Raw genomic sequence first — 27833 nt, 5'->3', positions numbered from 1 at the left:
ACCTAGTAAATAAAAATCCAAGGAAAGGGATTGATTGAAAGAGAGTAAGCTTGGCATGTGTTGCTATCATAGACATGGCACTTGGGGACATAGTTTAGTGGTGGACTTGGCAGTGTTAGGTTAACAGTTGGACTCAAAGATCTTAACAGTCTCTTCCAACCTAAAGGATTCTGTGATTCTATCTCTTCATGTAATTTGCTCTCTGTAAGAGACCCCTTTTGCATGCAGGATTGCATTTCATTTTTCAGTAGCTGTAAACATCGGGTTTTGCCCTAGTGACTCTCCACAGGTTGGATTTACACATGCCACTCCATACCCTTTATTGCATAGGATAGTTAAGTTTGACATGCTGACTCAATAACCTCTTCACAAGGAAAATTACGACATGTAATTTTTCTGTTACTTTTCCCTTCCTCTGGCCTGTAGGAAGATCCCCTGGACATTCTGAATGTCTGGCTAATTCCCTGGTTCTCCAGCAAAGAATATTTTGTGGGATCCCTTGCACTGACTAATAAGCAGAGATGAGCGGGAGTCCAGTTGGTTTTCTGAGGTGCTGACCATGCTCCCAGTTCTACTCTGCCGCATGCCTGTAGCATTCGGCACATTTACTACTGTCTTAGACACAGGAAGAGTTTGTTATGCCAGTTTGTAGGGTCCGCTGACAAATGTATCTAATATGGAAGATAAAGCTGTAATCTCTGGAAGCTCAGTGAATGAATTGATTGAAGCAATTTCTCATCTGATGACCATGACTTCGGATAAAGTGAAACTCCTAGACTTCAGCAGGCAGACATACCATTTTTTAAAAATTATGACTGAGATCCATATAAGACCATCTAGAGGAAAGAATGGGATCACATTCACTCAGCTGCTTTAACATAGGGTGATCAGTAGAGGCTGGTCAGATGACCAAAAGAAAAGGCCTGGGGTTTGTATACCTGACATTGTAACAGGAATAACAGATTACGTATTTTCATCTTCCAAATAGAAATTTTAACAGTAACCCAGGCTTTGAGCCTACAGCCTAAATCTGAGAGAACGTTGCAAATGAGAACACAGAGAGACTTCAGCAGAAAATACAGAAAGGAAAATTGAAAGAGGAAAAATAATTCCTGTGAGGACTTAGCAGACAGAGTTGTGGCTGAGAAAGAGTCTAATTCAGACTATTACCCACATTTCACCATGCTGTCCTAGGGAACATATCTGGGCCTTGCTTGATGAGGAGAGCAGTTTAATAGGAAGGTATCCAGCATCCTTTGCCATAGCTCTTGTAAAATTTCCATGGCAATGTGCTATGGCTAAACCAGGAAATTCTGGGGTACACCTGAAAACTAAAAGTACTACAGGCACATCACTGTGAGATTGGCGAGTGAGAGGCCTCACATTGAGAGATTCTTTCTTAGCAGAAGTCCAATCCTTAGTACAGAAAGCTAGCACATGTAGGAGTAGCTTCTGGAAAGTCTGAGCATATCTGTCACTGTTAATATAGGTTATTCAGTCTATTGCAGCAGGATTAGAAGGCACTAGCTGTCCCTCCATCACACAATGCAGAATTAAAAAAAACCCACACCTTAAACCATATTCCAGGAGACAGGTCCCTCGCCAAATCATTTACCTAGTACAAAATTTTCTTGAGAGCAAACCAACATTTTCCATGTCTTACTGTCACAGTGTCTGCAAAAGTAGTTTTACCTTAAGCATTACTGTCCTATGCTAAAACTGACCCTTCCAGAATATTAGCAACTTGTTTTCATATAATCATTTCTATTTTATCAGACATTTTTTTTTTTTAATAATTTATTTCTAAATTTAGGGGGTTCTAGACATTTTGGAGACCTGACAATTTTTCACAGCCCGCCGTAAGATGTAAGCAATGTCATTGAATGTTGGTGCATGGGCCAGCTGTGGCCCACGCACTCCTGCCTGCTGGATCACCGCTTAGAAATCACTGCTTTACATTTTTCTCTTGGATGTACCATTTGCTGTTTCTTTGACTCTCAAAATTGCTTTGATTCATTTCTTGACCAGGGTTTGGAAGTCCTTCAGATGTTAACAGAGAGGGGGTTTGTGACTGGCTGTGGAATCCAGCAGGCTAAAGTAAATTCTTCTGTGTTGCCTTTCTCTTCTTGCTGATACCCAGGGAAATGAAAAGACAAGGTGTTTAAGCCCAGCAAACTGTGCCTATACTTGCACATAAGCATGGGGTCTCAGGCAGAGATCATATCTTACTAGCCCTTTCCAGCCGGAGTGAGACAGCCTTGCTTCCTCTCGGGCAGTTCCTTCTGCTGCTTCATACAGATCTGCGAAGGCCTCAACTTTTGGGAGTGTCTTGAAGCAGAGAAGCAGGTCCAGCCAGGGAAGTGATCATCTGAGAGAGGCAGTCTGGGAACTTGCTGTGCAGGCAAAACACGTAACAACAAGCACTGGAGTCAGCATTGGGAAGGAAGATAGAGCCAGCCTGAGGTGCTGAGACATCAGCAGGGGCTGACATCAGGCAGCAGCAGATGAGAGAGAAAGGCAACGTTAAGCCAGTTTCCTTTTGCTTAAACTGGGTAAATACAGTCCATCGCTCGATTCACACCTGGCACAAAGAATCATGAAAAATGCAGATCCTTTTATTTATTTATTTTTTTTTAATCTATAGGGCTTTGTGGTGATCATCCACTCAGCATAGCTGAAACTAGAATTTCATGCTACTCTTTTAGAAAAAAAAACCAGTTAAAGTCCATTGAAATGGAACATAATATGGACAGGCAGCAAATGATGCACAAGCCAACAGGTCTAGACTTTTTCCAGTTTCTGCTCTTAGTGTTAATCCAAAGCTAAAGGGAGAATTTTTACATCTAGCTTCATCTGTCAGTTACTTTTCCCTGTTCTGCCTACATTAAACATTTCCTTATGGTTGAACATGTTTTCTGTGCAGATAGTTGTAGACTATGATCACATCACTGCTTACTCTTTCCAATATTAAAAGGGTCTGATAGCTTTTGTGGATCACAAAAAATGAATGCTTGTGGTAAGTATCAAAGCTAGTAAAGTCACTCCCAATTACACCAGTGTGAACAGAAGCAGGCCTCAGGCCAAGCCAAAGGGAAATTTCCATTGGAGACTCCCTCTTCAGAAAAAGCTCTTGGTAATTGCACACGGACAGCTGCATGCTTGTTTCTCTCCTCACAATGTTTCTCCCCTGCTAATGTTTTTTTGGCTGAGGAGGGAAGTGATTGCATTAGTACTCACTGTGCAGAGGTGCAACCAACTCAGTGTCTTTGGGAAAGCCCAAGCAGATGTGTGGAGGAGACCTTTGCTGCTGAGAGATTGAATCCTGCCTCTTATCAGCCCATTATATCAGCCTTCATCTCCCACTTGTTAAGTTTTCAACAAGCTCCTTCATGCTTTCCTTTATCCACTGCCCCTAAGCATGGGAGGAGTTACTCATAAACAGCTACAAAGCCTACCTTTTTTTTTCTCCTTCAGCTTCCTCCTGAAAAAAACCAACTATCCTATATTAGCATGCTAAAAAGTAAGTTCTAAAGAGCTAGTGTACTGAATACTTGCGGTTTACTATAGCTTTCTCTGTACCTGTCTGTGTTCATAATTTTCCCACCTACTAAGGGGAAGGATTTCTTGGGAAGGAACTAAAGACCGTAGTTTTGGTTCACTCATTATCTAATATGGTACGCTTCTGATCACGACTAGTGTTCTTGACACTTCTGAATTTTTGAACACAATTTTATGAAATGATTGCTTAGGATAGCAGAGAACTGAATGAAATGCCAAATAATGAAAACAGCCTTCTAGAAGGCATGGAGAGAAGACACTGTGGATCAATGCTTTTTTTTCCTGACTTCATGAAATACCAATTCTGAGTGAATTGCAAAACCAGAGGAATAGTAAATGCAAAGTACTACAGGGCTTGTATGGAGAAGATGGGAACTGGTGTGGTGACTCGTCAAATGATGAATGAAAGCTAGTCATTCACAAATGTTACATCTTGGTTCCTAGGGCCTACAGGAAAGATGGAGAGGGACTGTTTATCAGGGAGTGTAGTGATAGGACAAGGGGTAATGGGTTTAAACTAAAAGAGAGTAGATTTGGATTAGATGTTAGGAAGAAATTCTTTACTGTGAGGATGGTGAGGCACTGGCACAGGTTGCTCAGAGAAGCTGTGGCAGCCACATCCCTGGAAGTGTTTAAGGCCAGGTTGCATGGGGCTTTGGGCAACCTGGTCTAGTGGAGGGTGTCCCTGCCCATGGCAAGGAGGTTTGGAACTAGATGGGTTTTGAGGTCCCTTCCAACCCAAACAATTCTATGATTCTATGATTCTAAGTGCTCTTCATGGTGGAGCACATGGACCAAGCACATAGTTCCTTAACAGACTGTCTGATGCCTGTTACTTTGCCTGTCCTTTAAGCATTGTGATGGTTCTCCCATACTTCTCCTTATGTTAAGAAACTCCATAAAAAATTTGTTTTTTCGTATGTCCCTATAGAAGCTATCTGTAGTACAATGCCTACAGACCACTTAATTCCACAACTAATTATATGTACAATGCTAAATTTGCCTATCTCCTAGTTGTTCTTTTGTACCTCTCAGCTCATTTTTCTCTTTCATCTGTTTATCATGTCTAATGGGGCCTAGATTATGAGACCATCTCAAGCAAGAACCAATTTAATAATTGCTGGTACTTCATCTAGTACAATGGGACTATGACTCTTCATCAGAGTCTTTTACTGTAACTGTATATTCAAGCAAACCAGCAAGGCTGGTTACCTGTAGCCTCTTGGGATTCAGGAAAATCAATTGGTTGTCACTGGGGCAGTTCAGCAAAAGCAGGACTAAAAGAAAAAAAAAACAAAGCATAATAAACCTGTTCTGTAAATCAGCAGGATGCTCATTGCTCCTTAGTGGTCAAAAAGCAAATGGCATATTAGGAAAGGAACAGAGTGTAAACACTGTATATAAAGCCATATTTCACTTCCATCTTGCAGTTCCAGTCCCACCATCTCAGAAAAAGAATACAGTAGAGTGAAACAACTTCAAAGAGAATAGAGTAGAGGATCATCAGAGGCACAGAACGGTTTCCATGTAAGAAACAGTTGAATAAGTTAGGGTTCACCCTCTAGAAGGGTGATGAGTGACAGGAGAGTTGGCAGATGTATAAAATCAGAGTGGCATGACAAGAGTCAATAGATGTTGATTTTTCTATCCAAAGGAAAAAACCCAACAAAGTACAAGCAGCTGATTGAAAAGAGGAGACTGTTCTTGACTGTATTTCTGAGCTGTAGAACTCCTTGTCTCTGGCTGTTGTAGATGCTGAAATTTTATATCAGTTTACGGAAACTGTGCGAGTTTATGATAGCGAAATCCTTTGAAGCTATCTACAGTTATTAAAGCATATCTGGGTCAGCAGGTTCTTAAGCCTCAAGTAGCTAAAATTGGCTTAGAGAAGCTGGTGAAGCATCATAAATGCTTGGCCTGTCCCTATATGTTTTCCACATCATATGCTCTTAGTCACTATTGGACATGGGTTTCTAGGCTTGATGGACCTTTGATCCAATCCAGTACAGCTGATTTTATGTTCTCACAGAAACATATGGTAAAGTCAGGGTTCAGACATAGTGCAAATAAAGCCTGGAGAGACTGAGAATTTATGTACTCTATTTAGAGAAATCGGAAAGAAAATACAGAAATTGATATGAGTAAATGGCAGGTGAAATGCAAAGATGTTCAGAGGGGCTTTTACATTACAAACATTTAGTATTACAGAAGACAATACACAGAAGTATGAAGTACAGTATACTGCATGGAATGGGATTTGGAAAAACTGTAATCCTCTGGAGGATTATAATCTAAATCATCAGGATTTATGTGAGGAAAAGCCATCTCAGTAATTTACACAGAGAAAAATGATTGAAATACATTATTTTGAATACAGTTTCAGATTAAAGATGTGTGTGTACACAAAAACACTGAATATTCAGTGCATTGATTTCATAGAGTAATTATTTCATAGCAACTGTCTGTATGCATCTACCTTTACTATATAATACCCTGTGGTAAATGCAAGGTATTGCAGTTCACTTTTGTAGAAGAAGTAATTGCCTTTCATTCATGACAAGGAATGTGTATGGTGGGTACTGTGGATTATTATGTTTGTGCAAATTTAGTTTACTTCGCAGTATTTGATCACAAATCCATAGCTCAATGGCCAGTCATTAGCTGGATAAATATGCTAAAGTAGTTTCAGGGAATAAAAGTGCATTACTTTCAAAAGACCATTAATAAGATCTCTCACAAAGTTTACTGAAAGTGGTAATAAACACTGAAACACTGAAATTATTAAATCCAGACATAATTGCAGGGAACTTTGGAAAAAAACTAACCAAGCTGAAAGGCCAGGATAATGCAAATGAAACTGTGTTGTCAGTGCAAGGTAATTTATACAAAGGAAGAAAACCTGATCCAATTGTACACCCTCTGGGATTCAAGTAACTATACAGTTTTTGGTTGGTGGAGGTGTAAGTATACTTATTATAATAAGCCTTGACTTCTCCAAATCATCTAAATAAATGCTTTCTGAAATGTCTTTAAGATCCTACATTATGCTAAATTAACAGGTCTAGCATTAGGTAGTTAATGAAATAGTAATTTATTAGTATCAGTCATTAAAGAGAAGGTATTAATAATGTTCATTTTTATCACACTTGCCAGCAATTGAGTCTTTCTCCAGCGCTGCTCAGGAGTTCAATTAAATGTTTACATAATCAGTAAATAGTCAAGTTCAAGGATTACATAAAGTTTGAGGAAACAGTAAGTATCATATTTATAAATATCATATTTATTAAATAACAGTAAAAATCACAGCAATACAATCTGATGAAATGTATTTTAATACAGTCAGATATAAAACAATATACAGAAGTCCAGAATGAAGGTTACAATTTTCGAATTGAAGATTCAGTGATGTGAAGATGAATTAAATTACCAGAGGAAGTTCAGAGAATTCTTAAGGAAAAGCCACAAACATTGTCCAGGGACAGGAGACAAGCCCTAGCAACGGAAAGTCTGTTCAATTTATCACGGAGAAAGCTGAAAAGTGATTTACACTGCACTTGAAGAAACAAAAGATCTGGTATTAGGTAATTTTTCAGTTGTGCAAATACAGGCATTATAATACAGTTAAGATCTGAAGTTAAAGATTACTTTGTGAAATAAGATGCATTTTCACTGCAATAAAAGTAAATGCTGAAGTAGCTTGCTAAGAAAATGATTGACTTGCAGCTATTTGGTATTTTTTTTTAAATCTTTCTAATATATATATTTAAAAATAGTTACTGGGAAGAATGTTATCGCCTGTGTGTACAAGTGACTAGGGTGTTCAGGCTGAAAGACTGGCTCTTTTTTGCCCTTTGTATCTGCACTTTTCTAGTCTGCTCTGCTTTTCTCTATCCGTCAGACCTTTTGTAGAGCAGGACTATGTGCTACATGCTAATCATGGTTACTGCTCTTCCATCTATACATTAAAATAGCAATGATAATCAAATCTCATACTGTAGGACTTCTCTGAAGGAGTCGGGAAGCAGTTTTCCTCATTGCACAACTGGATAAATATATTTAGGGCTTTTCATCGTTCTTTGACCCAGCTGACCACAGGTACAGGTAGAATGGGATAGTGAAATGCTGAGTTGTAATATGCAAGCCAGATATTCACTGACTTGCAATATTCAGTGCTAAGCTAATGGTTTGCAATATTACATCAGATGATTCATGTACTCTTAATCTTCTAAAAAGCAGTTGTGATATACACTAGACAACAGACAGTTCAAAATTAAAATGAGCACTTTAAATGATTAAGGGTTGTTTCAAAAGATACTCATTGGATAGGTTTGTTTTTAACAGATTTGCACAATGTTCAGTGATATGTTTTCTCTCTTTAATATTTTGATCAATGAAGTAAAAACACTTGTGAGAAAGCTTTTAGATACTTGATTATTGGGAAAGACAATAAAAATAGAAGATAGGGGAGGTGTACAGAGCACCTTGGATCACTTGATAAACTGATGCATCACAATTAGTTATTACATGTACTAACTAAGATTCCATTTCATACTTACAAAAAGGAGACTGTACCCCAACCACCATTGCAAAAACTAATGGGTATCAGAGTAGCCAGTGGACTTTAGTGCAATGCCATGGCAACATCCACAGATGTACAAGCAGGAGTAGGGAGGCAGTTCTGTCTCAAATACAGCATTGGTAAGAGAACCATCGGAATATTGTGTTCAGCTGTGCTGGCTGCATTTTAAAATGGATCTGAAACAGAGTACAAAAGAACTTGATTTTGATGGCTCACAAAATGTTGTACAGTAAATGATGTGGGTCTCTACTTTAGTGTGAGACACTCACTCACTTCACTGTGTTGACTAGCTTTTGGTGGTTGGTAATAGTAGTATGGTGTTGTGGTTTAGCCCCTGGCAGCAACTAAGTACCACACGGCTGCTCGCTTACTTTCCCCCGCCCTGCCAATGGGATGGGGAGGAGAGTTGGAAGAAAAAGGTAAAACTCGTGGGTTAGGATAAGGACAGTTTACAAGGACAGCAAAGGAAGAGGAAAATAACAGGAATACTAATAAAAACATATACAAAGCAAGTGATACGCAATGCAATTTGCTTGCCGCCCGGAACCAGATGCCCAGCCCGTCCCAAGCAGCGATCCCTCCTCCCAGCCAGCCCCCACCCCTTATATACTGAGCGTGACGTCATATGGTATCGAATATCCTTTTGGCTAGTTTGGGTCAGCTCTCCTGGCTGTGTCCCCTCCCAGCTTCTTGTGAAAATTAACTCTATCCCATATGAAAACCAGGACATATGGACATCAGACGTTCATGGAGATGTTCTGCAATGAAGGTGCCTGAAGTTGGATGAGACTGATCTGTCCCACTGTAGAAGTTATGTTTGAAAGTACAACTGAAGAAGTAAAAACCTGCTTCCATTTCTTTATTAGCCATTTAAAGACTGAAATTCTGCAACCAACCATCTCCTAGTCAGGTTCTGGTATAAACTATTGAAAGTTTCAGGCTGGATCTTGGTAGAATGGATTGTATGACAGGAAAAAGGTAATCTTGGAGTTAAAAAAAATGAAGACTGAGGACTGAAGCTTTGGAAGACTGATTTGTTAATGGCTCTGGGAGAAAGATTAAGAGAAGACTTAGCCAAATGTAAGCATCTATATTAGAAGAGGAATCTCATCCCATACTCCTTTGATTTTATTCACTTATTCTCCATCATCTATCAGAGAATCATAGAATCACAGAATGGTTTGGGTTGGAAGGGACCTTAAAGATCATCTAGTTCCAACCCCATGATCATGGGCAGGGACACCCTCCACTAGACCAGGTTGCCCAAAGCCCCATCCAACCTGGCCTTGAACACTTGCAGGGAGGGGGCATCCACAACTTCTCTGGGCAACCTGCTCCAGTGCCTCACCATCCTCACAGTAAAGAATTTCTTCCTTATGTCCAATCTAAATCTACCCTCTTTAAGTTTAAACCCATTCCCCCTTGTCCTGTCGCTCCATGTCCTTGTAAAAAGTCCCTCTCCAGCTCTCCTATAAAGGGGAACACAGGGCAATTAGCTTGCATGTCGGCATGTTATACACCTGCATTTAGTTAATGAATCTGACCCTTGAGGAGCAATCCTGGTTCCAAAACTTAGGTGTTTAGTGTCATTTTAGGTGCCTTAGGGTATCTAAAACACAGCAGATGTGGCACAAGCCCTACGAGAGACTCACACCCTTCTTGACCAACAGCTGGAGGGCAGGCAAGATACCTTAGGGCATCCCATGTGACATTAAACACCCGTGTGTAGACACCTGAATTGCTCCCCTGGTTATAGTTTGTTTGCACTTAATTGATATTTAATTTACTCAAGGCTTAAGGGCTAGGTGCTGGGAAGAAGTTAGAATTTTTCTCCTTGCTACCTAATTTGGTTTCTGGAATTTTTCTTTCATCTTCCTCTAAAACAACAGGGACTGGACAGCAGGATAAGTAGTGGCATATGCCAGTATGCTTTGTGCTCGTAAAGAACTTCTCAGGTCCCATATTGGTGTGGTCTGCTCATAAAATCGAGTTTAAAACAATTGCTGCAATTTTTTCCCAGGTCATATTGGCAGGATCTAATAGGAGTCCTTTGCTTTCTTGTACAATGTAGGGGCAGTACTCTTCCTGGGATGCTTTTCCTGATAAAGTTGCAGCTACTGAAGGCATGAAGGACATTGGTGGTGTGCTTGAGCTTTCCTGTTCCCTTCTGGTAGTACATTGTAGGTTTTATCGCTCTGGAACTTTTGTACTAAGGGTCTTCAGAGTCTTTCTTACTTTTTTCAGTACTTGTCATGTAAATGGAAGGAGGGATGTTCAGTGGTTCCTTTTGCACTGATCATCTGTCACATAGCTGTCCACAACTGCAGATGATGGATTTATGTGCGCTCTTCTCCTCCTGTAACCATATACAAGTCAGTTCCTGAACTATAACTGGACTACAGAATATCTTACAGAATATCTTACAAAGGCCCTCAAGGGAAATGTGGAGGTGCCACACATTATTCTTTCTGGCATCTTCATTTTTCACTAGATTCCCCTTAGCTTGTGTCATAAAAATTTGTAAACTGTGACTAGCAATTAAAATAAAATGAAAATCCTAATTAAATAAAATAAATAAGCATATAAATAAGTAAAATACTCTATTAACCAGCAGTTACAGACTTCCATATATATTTGGTATATTTTGAGTTTGTGACTTAGTTTCTTTGACAGTTATAGAGGTTCAGATTTCCAAAAATACATCTATCTTTTATGATGTGAATGAAGCTGCAGAAAATAGACTTGCAGGTGAAGTTCAAGCAAGGAGGCAACCTCTTCTTGGAGTTCCTCTTTTGTTTTAGATGCCACCATAATCTAGGAGAGTACAGCCATCATGCCAGAATACTAATAAATAATGTGTGGCCTAATCTTCTGTCACTCTGAATTGAGGAAATCTGACAAGGTGTTCAGTGAATTCCTGTTACAGGAACCAAGGCATAAAAGCAAATAATTGCTGTCTAACTTTAATGAGAGCCTTTGACAATCAGTTCTAAGGAAGTAAGGGCCCACATGGGCTATGCATTTCACAGAGCCCTCGCCCAAATTTTGCTGCTTCTGCCAAATATTTCCTCCATTTTGCTTTTCCAGGCCTCTTACATGAGGTAGGTTTAAGAGAGAATGAGAAAGTACTTATACTCAGCTGCCCTTCCTGGCATTATACATCCTGAATGCCCTACAAAATAAAGAGAATATACAGTTCTAGAGTCAAACAATAACAAGGCAACACTGTATACTTAGTAATATATCTCATTTTCTCTAAGGCATGCAAATTGGTACTCCACAAAATCTAGCATTGCACTGTGATAACAGATGTTTTGAATGGATCAAAACTAGTTAACATAGATGTAAAGAGACAGCAGTTTAAACAAACAATTATATCTTACAAACCTCACTATGGCAAACAAATATTAGCCATAAATGGTACGTTGTAATTTTCAACTAATTTGTAGGGGAATTACTCATCAAATAGTGGATTGTTTGACCTAGAACTAGACACAGCCTTGCAGCTGGCAGCTTAACAACATCAAATTTGAACCAGCATCTCAGAGTTCTGCCAGTTGCAGATAGCTATCGCCAGGAGTTGTAACTTAGCAAAAAAACCCCCCAAAACCAGTAACTAAATGCAGAATCTAGATGAATTGCGCAAGATGGATAGTAGCAGGAGTGTACTTGCAAAGACTGCAGGTGCATGGGATCCAAAAGCTCAGCTGACTCTGCTTCCTTGTAGTGAATTAGCATTCCTAGCGGAGTTTCTGCCCAGGAGCTACCTAGATCACTTTTGTAAAGTTTTATTTATTAATTGACCTGAGATCAGCTCACGCTTACCATAGTGATGAAGGATAATAACATTTGAGGTTCCAGTTAACTTCTCCCCTTCTGCTTAAATTGATAGAAAAGTAGTTTGAAAGGTTATTGAAAGAGTATCAGTCATTTTGTGCTTCTCTTATCATGCAAAGCATGTAATATATTCATTGTAGATAGCAGCACATGAGAAGCTAGAGGGAGATTATTGGGATTATGCCAATGCCAAGTGTTCCTGAGATATTTCTTCATAGAAATTACCCATATTTTTTTATGGCTTACAAATAGTGTAATGCAAAACCACCATATGACTTTTATGTATGTATTTAAATATATCATTCTTCTTGCAAGCTGAGAATTCATCAACCTAGTATAGTTCTTGTTGCAGATCAGGGAATTAAAGCCAACCAGTTAATGGAATAATAGAATCATAGAATGGTTGGGGCTGGAAGGGACCTTAAAGATCATTTAGTTCCACGCCCCTGATGTGGGCAGGGACATCTTCCACTAGATCAGGTTGTTCAAAGCCCCGTCTATCCTGGCCTTGTACACTTCCAGGGATGGGGCATCCACAACTTCTCTGGGCAACCTGGTCCAGTGTATCACTACCGTCATTGTAAAAAATCTCTTCTTTATGTCTAATCTAAACCCACCTTCTTTCAGTTTTAAATTGTTTCCCCTTGTCCTGCCCTTTCTGCAGGGCTGCTCTCCAGCCACTCCTCTCCCAATTTATACTGTGTCCAGAGTTACTGTGTCCCAGGTGCAGAATCTGGCATTTGTTCTTGTTAAATTTCATGCCATTGATGATTACCCAATCCCTCTCTAAGGCCTCATGTCCCTCGAGAGAGTCAGGAGAACCTCCCAGTTGGGTATTGTCAGAAAAATTCGCTAATGGTGCATTCAACTCCTGCATCCAGATTGTTGATGAAAATATTGAACAGAACTGGCCCTAGAATTGAACCCTGAGGAACACTGCTGGTGATTGGTCACCAGCCAGATGTAGCCCCATCCACTACAACCCTATGCCCACAGCTGTCCAGACAGTTCTTCACCCAGCGCACCATGTACCTGCTTGTCTCACAGTTGGACAACTTGTCCAGAAGGATGCTGTGAGGGACAGTATCAAAAGCCTTACTAAAATCCAGAAAAAGTACATCTGCTGCTTTCCCTTCATCCACTAAGTGAGTGACCTTATTGTAGAAGGATATCAAATTACTTAAATTATTATTTAAGTGTTGGAAGGCCTCCCCAAGCCGTCTCTTCTCCAGGCTGAACAACCCCAACTCAGCCTTTATTCATAGCAAAGGTGTTCCAGCCGTCAGATCATTTTCAAGTCCCTCCTCTGGACCTGCTCTAACTGGTCCATGTCTTTCTTGTACTGTGGACCCCAGAGCTGGACGCAGTGCTCCAGATGGTGTCTCACAACAGCAGAGTAGAGAGGGAGAATCACCTCCCTAACAAGGACATGGACCTGTTGGAGTGAGTCCAGAGGAGAGCCATGATGATCAGAGAGGGCCGGAGCACCTCTGCTATGAAGACAGGCTGAGAGAGTTGGGGTTGTTCAGCCCGGAGAAGAGGAGGCTCCGGGGAGACCTTATAGCACCTTCCAGTACCTAAAGGGGCCTACAAGAAAGCTGAAGAGGGACTTTTTACAAGGACATGGAGCGACAGGACAAGGGGGAATGGGTTTAAACTTAAAGAGGGTAGATTTAGATTAGATATTAGGAAAAAATTCTTTACTGTGAGGATGGTGAGGCACTGGAGCAGGTTGCCCAGAGAAGTTGTGGATGCCCCCTCCCTGCAAGTGTTCAAGGCCAGGTTGGATGGGGCTTTGGGCAACCTGGTCTAGTGGAGGGTGTCCCTGCCCATGATCATGGGGTTGGAACTAGATGATCTTTAAGGTCCCTTCCAACCCATGCCATTCTGTGATTCTATGATTCTATGACTGCACTTCTTTTGATGCAGCCCAGGATACACTTGGCCTTCTGGGCTGCAAGTGCATATTGCTGGCTCATGTCCAGCTTTTCATCCACCAGTATCCCCAAGTCCTTCTCCGCAGGGCTGCTCTCAATCCATTCCTCCCCCAGTCTGTACTGATACAGGGGTTTGCCCTGACCCATGTGCAGGACCTTGCACTTGGCCTTGTTGAACTTCATGAGGTTCACACTGGCCCACTCTTCAAGCCTTTCAAGGTCCCTCTGGATGGTGTTCCTTCCTTCAAGCAAATCAACTGCATCGCTCAGCTTGGTGTGATCTGCAAAGTTGCTGCAGGTACACTCAATCCCACACTCCATGTCATTAATGAAGATACTAAATTCTGCAGCATGAAGAAAACACATCACATTACCTTAACCAATATTTAAATGTTTTCCTAGCTGTATATGCTAACAGCTACTAACTAGAAAGCACTCTAGATGAGTAGCTTTGAGGAAAACGGCCATATGGAATAAAACTGAACATTGTAGCATGCCTCTCTGCCTCCATAAACAAACCCCTGCCCATGTAGTGTCCTTTTGGACTAGGAAATCAGCTGTCTGTGTGTTTGAAGTAACAGATACAGAGATCTTGATCTGCTCAAGCTTTTTCTCCTTACATGCAGAAACTTCAAGCTCTTCAACTCTCATTTGAATCCACAGGCAATAGTAATCTTTCCTTATAGATGTAGACACAACCAGTCACTCTTGAAACTGGTTTTTATTCCCCAGGCTCTAAGTCTGTATCAGTAGACCATCAGCTTCCCATCTTGCACAAACAAGTTGCAGACACTTGTTCCACTTCTGATATACCAGCAGATGCATCACAAGTGCAAACAGGACCATATCTTTCTGAATGCATTCCAGATAATTCCCAAGACTGTCATTCACTCTCTGGAATCCTATTCAGTAAGGTTTTTTTCTCTTAAGAGTTGCAGAGTATTTAAGATTTTTTTTTTAAATTAAAATCCTGGTTAGTTATCATGTAAGCTGTTTCAAACCAGAATTAATCTACTTCTGTCAAGGATTCTATAGAGAGATATACTCCAGTGCATACACAGCGAGTGCAATGTGTGTAGATGGTTGAAATTGCTGCTCTTGCTTACCTATACATGCAGCTATAAGTGTCCTGAGTGTTTTCGCCTTGTTGCATACACACCGACTGTCTGTGTAGCACTAGTGCTATTACTCTGCACACTGTAGAGTTCGTCTATGCACGCGTAGCAGGCTGCCCACTCAGAGTTACAACTGCTGCTGCAAACAAGTTGTCACACAATCCAGACAAAAGTATGAAATCTTCAGATTCTTTCTAAACTTCATTTCTAAAATAAAAATGGGGTTCTCTTCAGGACAATCAAAGTACATGACAGCTATACTTTATAAGTGAGCAAACTCTAGCATTTCCCTACACTTAGGCTCAGGCTGATCTAGGGTCTTCTTGCAGGAAAAGGATACTTTTTTTACAGTTTTCCTGCCTTTCCTTGGGAACACTGTAGCTACTCTTAAATTTATTGTGTCTATTTGTTAGGGACTTGTACTTATATCCTTGCAGGTCATGAGTTATTTAGGCTTATGGTGGCAGAAACATAATTTCTGGGGTTTATTTCACAGTCAGATTTGTGTGTCTATTTTGGAAGAAATTAAACACCACCTGAAGGAAGTGAGGAGGCTTAATGACTAGAACCTTGCCTGGGCAAACACAGCAATGGCACACTCAGCAGGCTGCAGATTCTTTCCAAGCGGGACTTGATGGTGCTTTCTCAGCATTAACTTCTAAGAAGGAGCTGGCTGAAATAACACACAGCATCTCCCTCCTTGCAAGCCAAAGAGGGTGACGGTGCAGATTTTCCAGCCTTATTAGTCAGCCAGAGGTCTGTTCATGCTCCGGTGTTTGGTGCAATCCAGTTCAGGTGTTTGCTGCGGCCTTCAGGACCTGTTTTCACAGGTAAAGGTGACGTCTGGAGACCAGGCTGCCCCGCCCCGGCCTGTCTGTTCCTGGTGCTCCCAGGGTGGCTGAGGCACCGACCTGTGGTCAGTAGTGATCTCTTTGCTGATTCTTCGGAGGCTGAAGACTCCTCAGCACGGCTGTAGGTGGGAGATAGTCTGGGCTGAGCAGCGTGAAGGCTGATGGCCCAAAAAGTGTCCCAGCCTGGGTGCTGACAAACCTGCTTCCTGCCTGCCCTCCGGCCACGCCACTCCCTCTGCCCAGCCCGCACAAAGCCCAGGGAGCAGTCATCGGTGCGTTTCACGGCCGAGGCTGACACTCCTTAGTGCACACACAGCGAAATGACTCCCTCCAACAAGGACGGGAGGAGGAAACACCCTCCCGAGAGACTGTTTTTGTTCTGGCAGCACCTTCAAGTGCAGAAGTCTCGTCGCATTACAGGAGAAGCACAGGTACCCTTTTGAACATCCTTCACAGACCGGTGACCCTCCTGGGACCACCTGTCCCACTTCACCTATGATCACTATATGCAGTCATACCAGGAGTCCCGCCAGCTCCATATTTGTTTTCTCCCTGCGGCCAGTGGCTTAGAGAAAACCATGAGGATCATTTTGCTTTTGCATCAAATTTATTTCTTCACTGGTACTATTTTTCCTGCTTATTCATGAATATATTGACTACCACAAATCCTTGAGGAACTAAAGTGACTCCTCTTATTGTAAAAACTACCCCACTTAGTCTTCCCCCTATCTTTCCTGACTTACCTTTCCAGCCACAAATTTGGGGATGATGGAAAAGTGTTCTGACAAAGTATTCCATGCCTGTCCTGTTCTCACATACTTTCTCTAACCATCCTAAAACTTCCTGTGGGAAGGAGTTCTGCAGAGTAAGTACAATTGAGAAACAGTGTTTCCTGGTGTTCAGTTTGAACCCACTACCTGCTTGTTTAATTTTGTGCCCTTTTCGTTCTTGTGCTGGAGGAGAAAATGGACAGCTGTCCCCGGTCATATTTTGTTGATGTCTTATCTAGACTACAGATTCCTAGTTCCAATTTATAATAGCCTTTGTCAAGATGTGAGGAATGAGATTTTCAGATTCATAACACATTCAGGTTGTCACTTCCCTCTGAATCTGTGTAGTAGTGTTATTTTCTCTATTCCTTACTTAATAATTTTAGCATTAGCTGACACTTTTCCTTCAAAAGCCCATTTTTCTCCTTGATTTATGAGACTATTGAAATAATTGTATTAATCAATAAAATATAAAGGTTGTTTCACCATTTTATATCTATCAACATTGTATTTCCACTGCCATTTTGATTGTCCAGTGAGTATCATAAGGTTCTTCTGCTTCTTCATTTTTGGTTTTTGTAGTTGGCTCTCATCATTACCGCTCTGGGCAAGCTGGCATTATGAGCCATTTGATGTCTGCATGACCATTCATCCCCTTTATGCGTTATATCTGAATATGTTGAATATGTTGGTTTCATATCCAAGAATGAATGGAACTCTGGGAGCATTTCCTTAAAATGAAAGACTAAAGACACTACTAAAATAGTTAAGAGCAGGTACATAGGTCACTTGGGCACACCAAAATGGAGGTATATAGTAGACTGTGTTTTATTTTCAGAGAAAAAAGATAGAATGAGAATTAGAGTGGAAAGATAAATCCAGACAATCCAGACTACAAATAAGGCTACATGAGTAGACTATAAAGACGATTATCTATTGGAATACTTCGCACAGGGACCTGTTAGATTCAGTTGCTGTCTTTATATTAAGACCATATTTTTTTCCTGTTGTGTCATGCAGCTCTACTAGGTGTTATAGTTCGAAGCAGGAGTAACTTGTGGGAGTTTGGGGCAGGAGTAATACAGCACTGATCTGTGCTATGCAGGTAGTCAGACAAGAAAGTCCACTTAGGCTTTATCTTGAAACTATTCTAACTTTATACTTACAGCTATTAACAAGAGTGATAGTATGGGCCTGAAGTCTTTTTTTTTCTTCCTCTCACATCCATGGCAATCCCTTCCATTTTGGGAGCAGAGGTGTTGGATGGCAATGACAATAGCAGCTGCTTTCACCCTATATACTCACACTTCCTATTAATGTAACTTTGCATGAGTGGTCAAGGACAGCCACATTCTTTTTTTGATTATGAGGAAACCTCTGTTGGCATATTAGCGCTGGGGCCCCAGGAAAAGTATGTCCAAGCATTGACCTTAATTGACAGTTAGAAGCCAAAGTGCTGTGGAGTTCTCTGCAGATGAGTAGGATATTATTTACTGAGTTGTATTTGTGGCACGACAAGCTTTTCTTCCAAAAATGGGTTAAAATCAAATTTGTCTTTAGTTTCAAATAATAGATTTCCTGCAGACAATTGTCAAATATTTAATATGAGCCACTTCAGCTCAGCTTTTTCCCAACATCAAGAGATTGAAGAAGCATCACGTCCCTTGTTTTTTATTTCTTCATGGATCTCATGAAGACTTGTCTGACTTCTGACCATGTTACAACAGCAGGACACCCTTATACTTGCCTGCATTCCACTTATACCCTGCTTCTACTCATATGCTGAGGTGATTATAACACTCAATTTATAAGGATTCAGAGGGTGCATTTATATAAATGCATATACTTTTTGTTTTAGTGCCATATTACACACAGTAAATAATTTTTGTAGCATTTGGAAACGAGTTTTAATGGAGTCCAGATAATAACCAGCAGCATTGTTCTTTAGAGGGGGGGGAAAAAAGGTAGCTTTAAAATAAAAGGCAAATTTAAGCTTAGCAATCAGCAGCCCAGAAAAGAAAGTTGGAAATTCTGTAGGATGCATCATCCTTGTTCATCACAGTGCTACCCAATTTGATTTGTTCCTTATTTTGCCCAAAGACATTTAACTGAGTTGAAGTAATGCTTAAGTGATTACCACCTTTGCCTAATTTAAGGCTCCTCATCCATTTGGAATGAACTTTCTCCAACATTACCCTGTGTCCTTTGAATATCTTCCCTTTTGGTTTTGCCATCATGAACCCCCCAACCCTCACCATTTATGAGGATGGATGTGTCACTGGAGTGAAACTGCTTTCACTGTTGGTTATTCTTTTCTTGCAGCTCTCCCTCCCCTCATGGCTCGTCGATCTCAAAGCTCCTCACAGGGGGACAATCCCCTTGACCCTAACTATCTTCCTCCCCATTACAAGGAGTATTACCGCTTAGCTCTGGATGTGCTTACTGAAGAGGGCAAAGAAAGTTACCAACGCTTTCTGGCAGAGGAAGCAGCCCCGGATTTTCTTTGCAACTCAGAGGTAGATCACATCATACAGAATCTCCAGAAACCCCAGTATGCCAACCAGGAAGGTAGCACAGACACTGCAGGTGACAATGACATGGATGGATCATCTGGGACTTACTGGCCCATGAACTCAGACCTCGCTGTTCCTGAGCTTGACCTGGGCTGGCCAATGGTCTTTGGGTTCAGGGGAACAGAGGTGACAACCCTTGTGCAACCACCACCCCCGGACAATCCCAGCATTAAGGAGGAGGCTCGCAGAATGATTCGAGCAGCTCAACAGGTGAGAAAATCAAGAGCCAAGCTAGAGCAGAGATAAAATTATATGTGTGTGAGAGATGAATCAGAATGCATCAGGTCCTCTGCTAATTTCCTTAACTTTGCCCCCAGGACCTAACAGAGGGGAAGGATGATTCTAAAACTACCGTTTATGGCATCAAAGCTAGCCTCTGCTCTTGGGTCTCATGGAAAAGTGTGTAAGGCCATGCTAAAATACACAAAGAGTTCACAGAGTAACAGAATAGTTGAGGTTGAAAAGGACCTCTGTAGATGGTCCAGTCCAGGCCCTCTGCTCAAAGCTGGGTCGATTAGAAAGGGTTACTTAGGACATGTCCTTGAGTATCTCCAAGGATGGAGACTCCACAACCCTTCTGGGCAACCTGTTCCAGTGTTCAATCACCCTTACAGTAAAAGAGGTTTTTCTTACGTTTAACTAGAATTTCCTATGTTTCAATTTGTGTCTTGTGTCTTGTCCTTTCACTGAGTATCAGTGACAAGAGTTTGGCTCCATCTTCCTTACACCCTTCCATCGGGTATTTATACTCACTGATAAAATAAGAGTTGGTAAGGACAAGGAGATAGAACTTTGAAGCTACTTCCCATACTATCAGCATATAGATGCAGCTATATAGTGGCTGACTGAACGTTGGCCAGGAAGTTACCTAAAAATGCCATGGGTGTATTGGAGGGAGTGAACAGGTAGTGGCCAAGCAGCTCAATACAACCTTCCAGTGTGGCTACATGACCAAAAAAATACCTGCTATCATTGGATTAATGAGTAAGGGACCACTCAGTGGCAGTGAGGTTTTTCCCTCACCTCTTAGCTTCGCATACAGAATATGCACCTTAGATAGCAATTCTGTTTCCAGTTCTGGGGTCCACAATGTCTAAATGAACCTTTAAATGGGAAGGTTCATGTTTAAAAAGGAAGTTGAAATGGAGACAGTGCAGCTTGGGAATGTGAGGTGCTGGGGAACGCGATCAGTCAGTGCATAAGCAGACACAGATTGCTGATGACTTTCTTGCATTCTTTTCCTAGGTGGTAGCCATAGTGATGGACATTTTCACTGATGTGGATCTGCTGTTTGAGGTGTTGGATGCTGCTGCTCGCAGAGTGCCTGTGTATATCTTGCTGGATGAAATGAACTCTCAACTTTTCCTCGATACAGCTGCTAAATGCAGAGTCAATCTTAACTATGTGGAGGTGAGCAAACCAAAGACCTGCCCTGCCTCTAATTCACACCCTGAGGGGGATATGTCCTGGGACACAGAGGGCTGTTATGACAGTAAAAACCTGAGAAAGGGGAAAATGGGCCGGAGTTCAGTGAAAGATGACTATGAAGAAAGCTAGGAGAGCTGGTACAACAATACAGGGCTGAAGGCTGAGGGCACATTAATAAAGGGGTTTATCTATCCATTGTGTATGCAGACAGAATCACTAGAGCTGAAGTATAAAAACAGTGGCAGGATGGAAGTTAAAAGAGCAAGGGGAAGAAGGATGGGCAGGGGGAGGGAAGTAACAGCTTCCAACTGAGTCAGTGCTTTGTCTGGTTTGCAGTTCCTAAGGGTGAGGACAGTTTCTGGCCCAACCTACTACTGCCGCACAGGGATGTCCTTCAAAGGCCATGTGAAAGAGAAATTCCTCTTGGTGGACTGCATGGTGGTGCTGAGTGGCAACTACAGGTGAGAAGCTCTGCAATGTTCCATGTCACAGTTTCAGTGAGAATGAGGCTGGTTAATTGGTAAAGCAGTGCTTCGGCACTTCCAAGTGAACATCAGTGACAAAAGTTTTTCTCACTGAAGGATACTGAGCAGCAATTTTCAGGAAAAATACACCATTTTGCAACCGAGGTAGATACATCAATTAAGCAAGCCCTTAAGCCCGGACACCTGAAACCAAGCCTCCTTCGCATCATGAGTGTAAACGATCTGTAAAAAAGATACAGTAATTATAAGGTGGTGTGGGTTAACCCCAGCAGGCAGCTAAGCCCTGCATAGATGTTCACTCACTACTCCCAGCAGGATGTGGGAAAGAATCAGAAGGGCAAACATGAGAAAACTTGTGGGTTGAGATAAAGACAGTTTAATAGCTAAAGCAAACCTGTGCACACAAGCAAAGCAAAATAAGGAATCCATTCACTGCTTCCCATTGGCAGGCAGATATCTAGCCATTTCCAGGAAAGCAAAGCTTGACTTGGAAAGACAAACACTATAATGCTGAATGTCTTCCTCCTCCTGCACAGAATCACAGAACAGTTGAGGTTGGAAGGGACCTCTGGCAGTCAGCTGGTCCAACCCCCCCTGCTCAAATAGGGCCACCCAGAGCCAGCTGCCCAGGACTATGTTCAGATGGTTTTTTTAATATGTGTAAGGAGGGAGACTCCACACAGTCCTTGGGCAACCTATTCCAGTGCTTAGTCATTTGCACAGTAAAAAAGTGTTTCCTTATGTTCAAACAGAACCTCCTGTGTTTCAGTTTGTGCCCATTGCTTCTGGTCCTGTCACTGGGCACCACTGACCAACCCTAATCCAACAACTCCTTCAAAGCAGAAGAGTTAAAGAGACCAAGGAGTAGGCCTTTACCTTTCAAGAGCAAGTTACTTGTATGGAATTACCTATGCCTTTATTGTTAATAACTATACCTGTGTAATGCCTGAGTAGCTCAATACCCCTCTCTATGTTACTGTATCCCATTTTCTATTGTTAGACCAAAGCATATCTTATATCCTTGTTCATAAGCAAAATCTACTCCAGTCTGTCAGTATCCCTTCCCCCACTGCGGCCTCAAAAATTCCATCAAATAACATCATATAGGAAGGCAAACATAAATCTTTCTTATGCTGATATTAGAAACCTTTTGTAGCTGAAAGTTCTCACGTACAATTTACTGGTAGCTGTCCAACATCCCTGCTCAAAGTAAAGCCATTTTCAAAGTTACGTAAAGTTGCTTAGGGCCATGTCCAGTCGGGTTTTGAATATCTCTAGGGATGCAGACTCCCCAACCTCCCTGGACAGTTGCTCCAATGTTTGACTACCCTCATTGTGACGAATTTTCTTTATAGCTCATTGATATGTCTCTTGCTACAATTGTATCTGTTGCCTTGTATCCTGCGATGTACCTCTGGGAAGATGCTGGCTCCATTTTCCTTATAGCCACCCTTTACGTAGTTGAGGACAGCAATCAGCTTATTGCCCCCACTCCCCACTCCCACCATCCTTAGCATACTTTTCTTCAGGCGGAACAAGCCCAGCTCTTCCAGTCTTGCCTCGTACCTAATATACTCTATCCTGCTATCCTTCTTGGATAAACTCTGCTAAACTTCTTCCACTTTGTCAAAAGCTTTCTTGTACTGGGAAGCCTAAAACTGGGAAACCATGAACCAGTATATGCTAGGAGCCACCCAGCTGGAAAGCAGCTTGACAGAAAAGGATCTGGGGGTCCTGGTGGACACCAAGTTGAACACGAGCAAGCGATGTGTCCTTGCCGCAAAGGTGGCAAATGGTATCCTGGGCTGCATTAGGCAAAGCATTGCCAGCAGGTTGAGGGAGGTGATCCTTCCCCTTTATTCAGTAGTGGTAAGACCACACCTGGAGTACTGTGTCCAGTACAAGACAGACATGGACATACTGGAGAGAGTCCAATGAAGGGTCACAAGGGTGATGAAGGGACTGGAGCACCTCATATGCGAGGAAAGGTTGAGAGAGTTGGGACTGTTTAGCCTAGAGAAGAGGTGGCTTGGGGGGATCTTATTAATGTATATCAATACCTGAAGGGAGGGCGCAAAGAGGATGGATGGAGCCACGCTCTTTTCAGTGATGCCCAGTGGCAGGACCAGAGACAATGGGCACAAACTGAAACACAGGAGGTTCCTTTTGAACATAGGGAAAAAATTTTTTACTGTGAGGTTAAGTGAATACTGGAATAGATTGCCCAGAGACCTTGTGGAGTCTCTCTCCTTAGAGATACTCAAAAAACCATCTGAACACAGTCCTGGGCAACTGGCTCTAGGTGGCCCTGCTTGAGCAGGGGGGGTTTGGACCAGCTGACTGCCAGAGGTCCCTTCCAACCTCAACCATTCTGTGAAAACCAGACTCAGTACTCCAGATACAGTGTCACAAGTCCTGACTAGGGGGGAATAATTGCTTCCATTGACCTATTGGCTGCACTTTTACAACTGCAGCCCTGTATATGTTGTGCCACCATCGCTGCAAAAGCGTTGCTGTTTTTTTTCATCTTGTTGCCTGCCAGAACCCCCAAGTCATTTCCATCCAAGCTGCTTTCTAGATAGTCATCCTCAGCCTGTATTGGTGATGAGGTTGTTCCATCCCAGGTCCAAGATTCTGCATTTGTCTTTGCTGAATTTCATAAGGTTCCTGTCAGCACATTTCCCTAGCCTGTTGAGGTCCCCCCTGACTGGCACATCAACTGCACCATCCCCCATTCTGGTATCATTTGCAAGCTTGCTGAGGGTCCTGTTGTCCAGGTCACTAATGACAGTGTTAAAGACTATTTCCCCAAGCCTCGACCCTCGAGGAACAGCACTTGTAACTGTCCACCAATCAGACTTCAAATCACTGACCACCACCCCTTAAGCCTGACAGTCCAACCACTTTCCCATTTACTGTGGGCACACTCATTCAGTCTGCAGTGTTCCAATTTGGCTACAAACATACTTATGTAAAGGCCATGTGGAAACTCTTGCTAAAGTCAAGAAAAACCTCATCTTCTGCTGGTCTCTTGTCCATGCAGCCAGCCTTCTATTTGTAGAAGGCAATGAGACTGGGTCAGGCATGGTTTGCCCTTGGTAAATCCCTGCTGTCTGATCCCAGTTGTCTTTCTGTTATTCTGGTGCCTGGAGATGGCTTCCAGGAAGATTTGTTCCACAATTTTTCTTCAGACTGAGGTAAGGCTGACTTGCTGTAGTTCCCTAGTTGATCCTTTTTCTCTTTTTAAAGATGGGCACAGAATTTTAGTTATAAAACACGATTAGAACTCAAAGTAATTGCAGGAACATCCGCTTCATATAAGGATTATCATCAGCTTGCTCTCTTGCTGTTGTTACTAGACGGGTTTTTTTAGAACAGAAGTTCATGTATTGCCTTACAAAATCCTCTGCAAAGATGTGATGCCAAATCAGTTCATAACTATGAAGCTTGGGAACAATAGTGTGTAATGAATGGCTGCCTGAGCAGTAAATAATATTAGGAGAATTTTCTTCAGGCAAGCAAATGGTTTAATGTAAACCGGTACCATCAAGTTGATGCTAATACACTATCATTACTTCTGTTTCTCTTTGTAGTTTTATGTGGTCTTTTGAGAAGATTCACAGAAGCATTGCACACATCTTCCAGGGGGAGCTGGTGGCCAGCTTCGACGAAGAATTCCGAATTTTGTTTGCACAGTCAGAACCTCTTGTTCCTCCAGCCAATGTCTTGGCAAAGGCAGAGAACACATTTGCCATGACTCCTTTTGGCAATAACATGCCTTTCTTTCCGAAAAAACCATCCCTGATGTTCCAGAGGGATGACAGTCTTTTTCCTTCCTTTATGGACAGAGTTGATCCAGACAGGTACTTCCTGTCAAATTTCAGGCGGGATGACATGTTGCGCCATACCGTGGAGGGATCAGCCATGCGAATGTATAAAAAGGTAGAAATGGAGAATTCCCAGATGGATCCTGTCAGGGGTTTTCTCCGTTCCAAGCAGTTGGAGTTGGATGCTTTTAAGAGACACAGTTTTGCAGAAGGAACATTTGAAAATTTTGCTTCTTCTAAACAGTATGCCAGGCAGATGTTCATGAACAATATGGATGAATTTAAAATACAGTCTAGTCATTTTCAGAAGGATCAGTTCTACCAGTACCAATTTGAACATCCTCATCTTTCTGGCAGACCTCAGGGACTCTTTGAGAGAATCCGAGGTGGTAGGCCAGGATTCAGTGAACTCGAAGACTACGGAGAGGGACCCAGATATCCTGAACTTGAATCCAATTTTCCACAGGAGGGTTTCCCCTTAAGGCTGGATTACGTACCTTCAAATTCTTCCAGGGAAGTGAGACATGGCTCTGATCAGCTGAATCCTGCAGGCAACGGCCCAATGGGAATGATGTTAAGAAGGCAGAATATAGGACAAAAATTTATTTGCCAGACTTCTCCTACACAGAAACAAAGCCTGGAACAACGCCTGTTCTTACAAGACAAAGATGAGGACCAAGATGAAGACAAGAACACACAGGAAAATAGAACAGGTTTACGTAACTGGAGGATTTCTTCATACCTTAGTGCATACCAGTCTGAACCAGAAGAAGGTCTTCCAATGCCTATGGAATCAGAGGCATATAATGATGTTCTTGGGGATACCCTCACAAAGCACCCCACTGACCTCATCCCAGCATTCAAATCCCCTATGACTTTTAATACCAAGTCAATGGGAATTGAAAGTGCCAAAGAATTTGCAGATCCTGATAGAGTAGGTGAAGAAACCCCTATCATGAAACAAGATGCCTTTAGGTCCAGAATAAATCCTTTGATCCAGAGGAGCTCAAGACTCAGGTCCTCTCTGATTTTCAGTGCTGCCAAGTTAGATCAGCCTAACACCACAATAGAAAAGGTTCAGATGATCCAAAAAGAACAAATGTCCAGTGAGTTGACAAAAGACAATGAAACTATTAAGACAGCTGCCTCATCTAAAGTGGCAGAACTTTTAGAGAAGTACAAAGCTGTGGGCAAAGACACAGAGCGAGCCACAGTCACTCATACCAAAGCTGTTTCCAGTTATCTACAGGAAGAATCACAGAACACAGAGAAGAAATGTACCAAATCCGTGCAATACAAGATTCTGGAGAGTAGGGTACTAGACTCCAAAGACTCCTGCAGTACTTACAAAGTGCATGGAGAGGCTGACAGACCATTTGGAATGGCCTCATCAGCCCCCCAGCTTGTTGACACATTGAGTAAAGATCCCCTAGCACATATTAGCACTAAGGTGGACAAATTATCATCTCGGTTTTACCCCATAGAGAATAAACCTGCTCTTCCAGAGAAGGAGAGTCTTATATTTGTAGGAGACACTCAGAAATTGACTCTTCCAGAGAAGAAGGAAAGAGTGACATTCAAAGACGACACTCAAAAATTAGTCAATACAGAACTGAAGAAACCACAGATTAGGACAAGTACCACATCAGTTCTTGAAAACTTATCTAGAAGTCAAGGATCTGACAGCTCTCTGAATAAATCTGAGGAAGACTGTTCAAAACAAGAACAAAATCCAATGGAATTTTTAAGAAAAGGGTCACTACGGCTGAAGCAGCTTTTGAACCCAAAAGGTGAAAAGAAATTGGAGGAGGAACCCACTTCTGAGAGTGGAAAATCTGACAAGCAGGCTGTGGTTCTCAAACGATCTTCCATAGGGGACTGTCAGGAAATGATGGAGGAAGAAAAAACCCATAAATTTGCAACACCCCTTCCTCCCAAAAGCAGCCAGCCAACACAGGGGAGATTTCCTTCATCCACAGCTAACATCCTGTACAGCAGCAACCTCCGTGATGATACCAAGGTGATTTTGGAACAAATCTCTGCAAACAGTCAGAAGAACAGAGCTGAGCTGGCAAAGCAACTACCATCCACCAGTAATCCTGATCTTTCTAAGTCCACTACAAGCTTGGAAAGGAAAGGTGAGAAGGAGAAAAGCTGTAACATACATAGGTCAGAGAGTTTTGGGAGCCAGAAACGAAATCTTCAACGGCAACCATCAGAGGACAGAGATACCCTTCTGAAAAAAATGGAGAATATGAGGAAGGAGAAGCGAGTCTACAGTCGGTTTGAGGTCTTCTGCAAAAAGGATGAACATACAAGTCAAAGTGAGGAGGAATATGACACAGATGCCAAAGACAAGAAGATGGGAAAATTCATGCCCAAAATCCTGGGGACCTTCAAGACCAAAAAATGATCATAGAAATACTATTTAATTCCATATAATCACTGACTGTCAAAGGGGAATGAGGAAGTAACTTGTTTATGATGGCTGTAAGCACCATAGGCAATACTTTTCATGGTTAGCGAGTGGAAATGTGTTCAGCATTAGACTCCTATGACACAATTTGCGCAATAAAGTAATGTGGTATCAGGCAACCTGATCACAGTATGTTTCAAATAAAATTATTAAATTGCCAAGATGCTTAAAACAAAGAAATAAAGTAAGAGTCTCTTTATGTTATGCTCAGGGAATATTTTCAGCAGACAAAACAATTCCACTTTTAGAAGGAAAGACTAAAAAATAGAAAATTCAATAGTTGCGTTCAGTCCAGGAAAGAAGAACGCACACAGACACACACATGTGCATGTGGCTGCACATTAACTGGAAAAAGTGTTTAAAAACCAATTGTTTCTCAGATACAGATGCCTTTTCT

General features: G+C 41.9%; 1 protein-coding gene across 2 annotated transcripts in view; it reads left to right on the top strand.

The window, feature by feature from the left end:
• FAM83H (family with sequence similarity 83 member H) overlaps positions 1-27620 on the top strand; it is a 29491-nt gene extending 1871 nt beyond the window's left edge. The window contains exons 1-5 of one of the 2 annotated variants that reach the window (XM_054818586.1): positions 15758-16308; positions 18970-19430; positions 20466-20630; positions 20985-21109; positions 24727-27620. In XM_054818586.1, the coding sequence (XP_054674561.1) occupies positions 18984-19430; positions 20466-20630; positions 20985-21109; positions 24727-27373 (3384 nt within the window). In that variant the 5' untranslated portion in view covers positions 15758-16308; positions 18970-18983 and the 3' untranslated portion in view covers positions 27374-27620. Of the gene's footprint in view, positions 1-15757; positions 16309-18969; positions 19431-20465; positions 20631-20984; positions 21110-24726 lie in introns of those variants that run through there. The other variant, XM_054818585.1, reaches the window with a different exon arrangement.
• Positions 27621-27833: the final 213 nt, after the last annotated feature.

The sequence above is a fragment of the Grus americana genome, chromosome 2 (assembly GCF_028858705.1).
Source record: "Grus americana isolate bGruAme1 chromosome 2, bGruAme1.mat, whole genome shotgun sequence".
NCBI classification, from domain to species: domain Eukaryota; kingdom Metazoa; phylum Chordata; class Aves; order Gruiformes; family Gruidae; genus Grus; species Grus americana.
The sequence above is the reverse complement of the archived record's forward strand: the minus strand, read 5'-3'. Positions and strand labels throughout refer to the sequence as shown.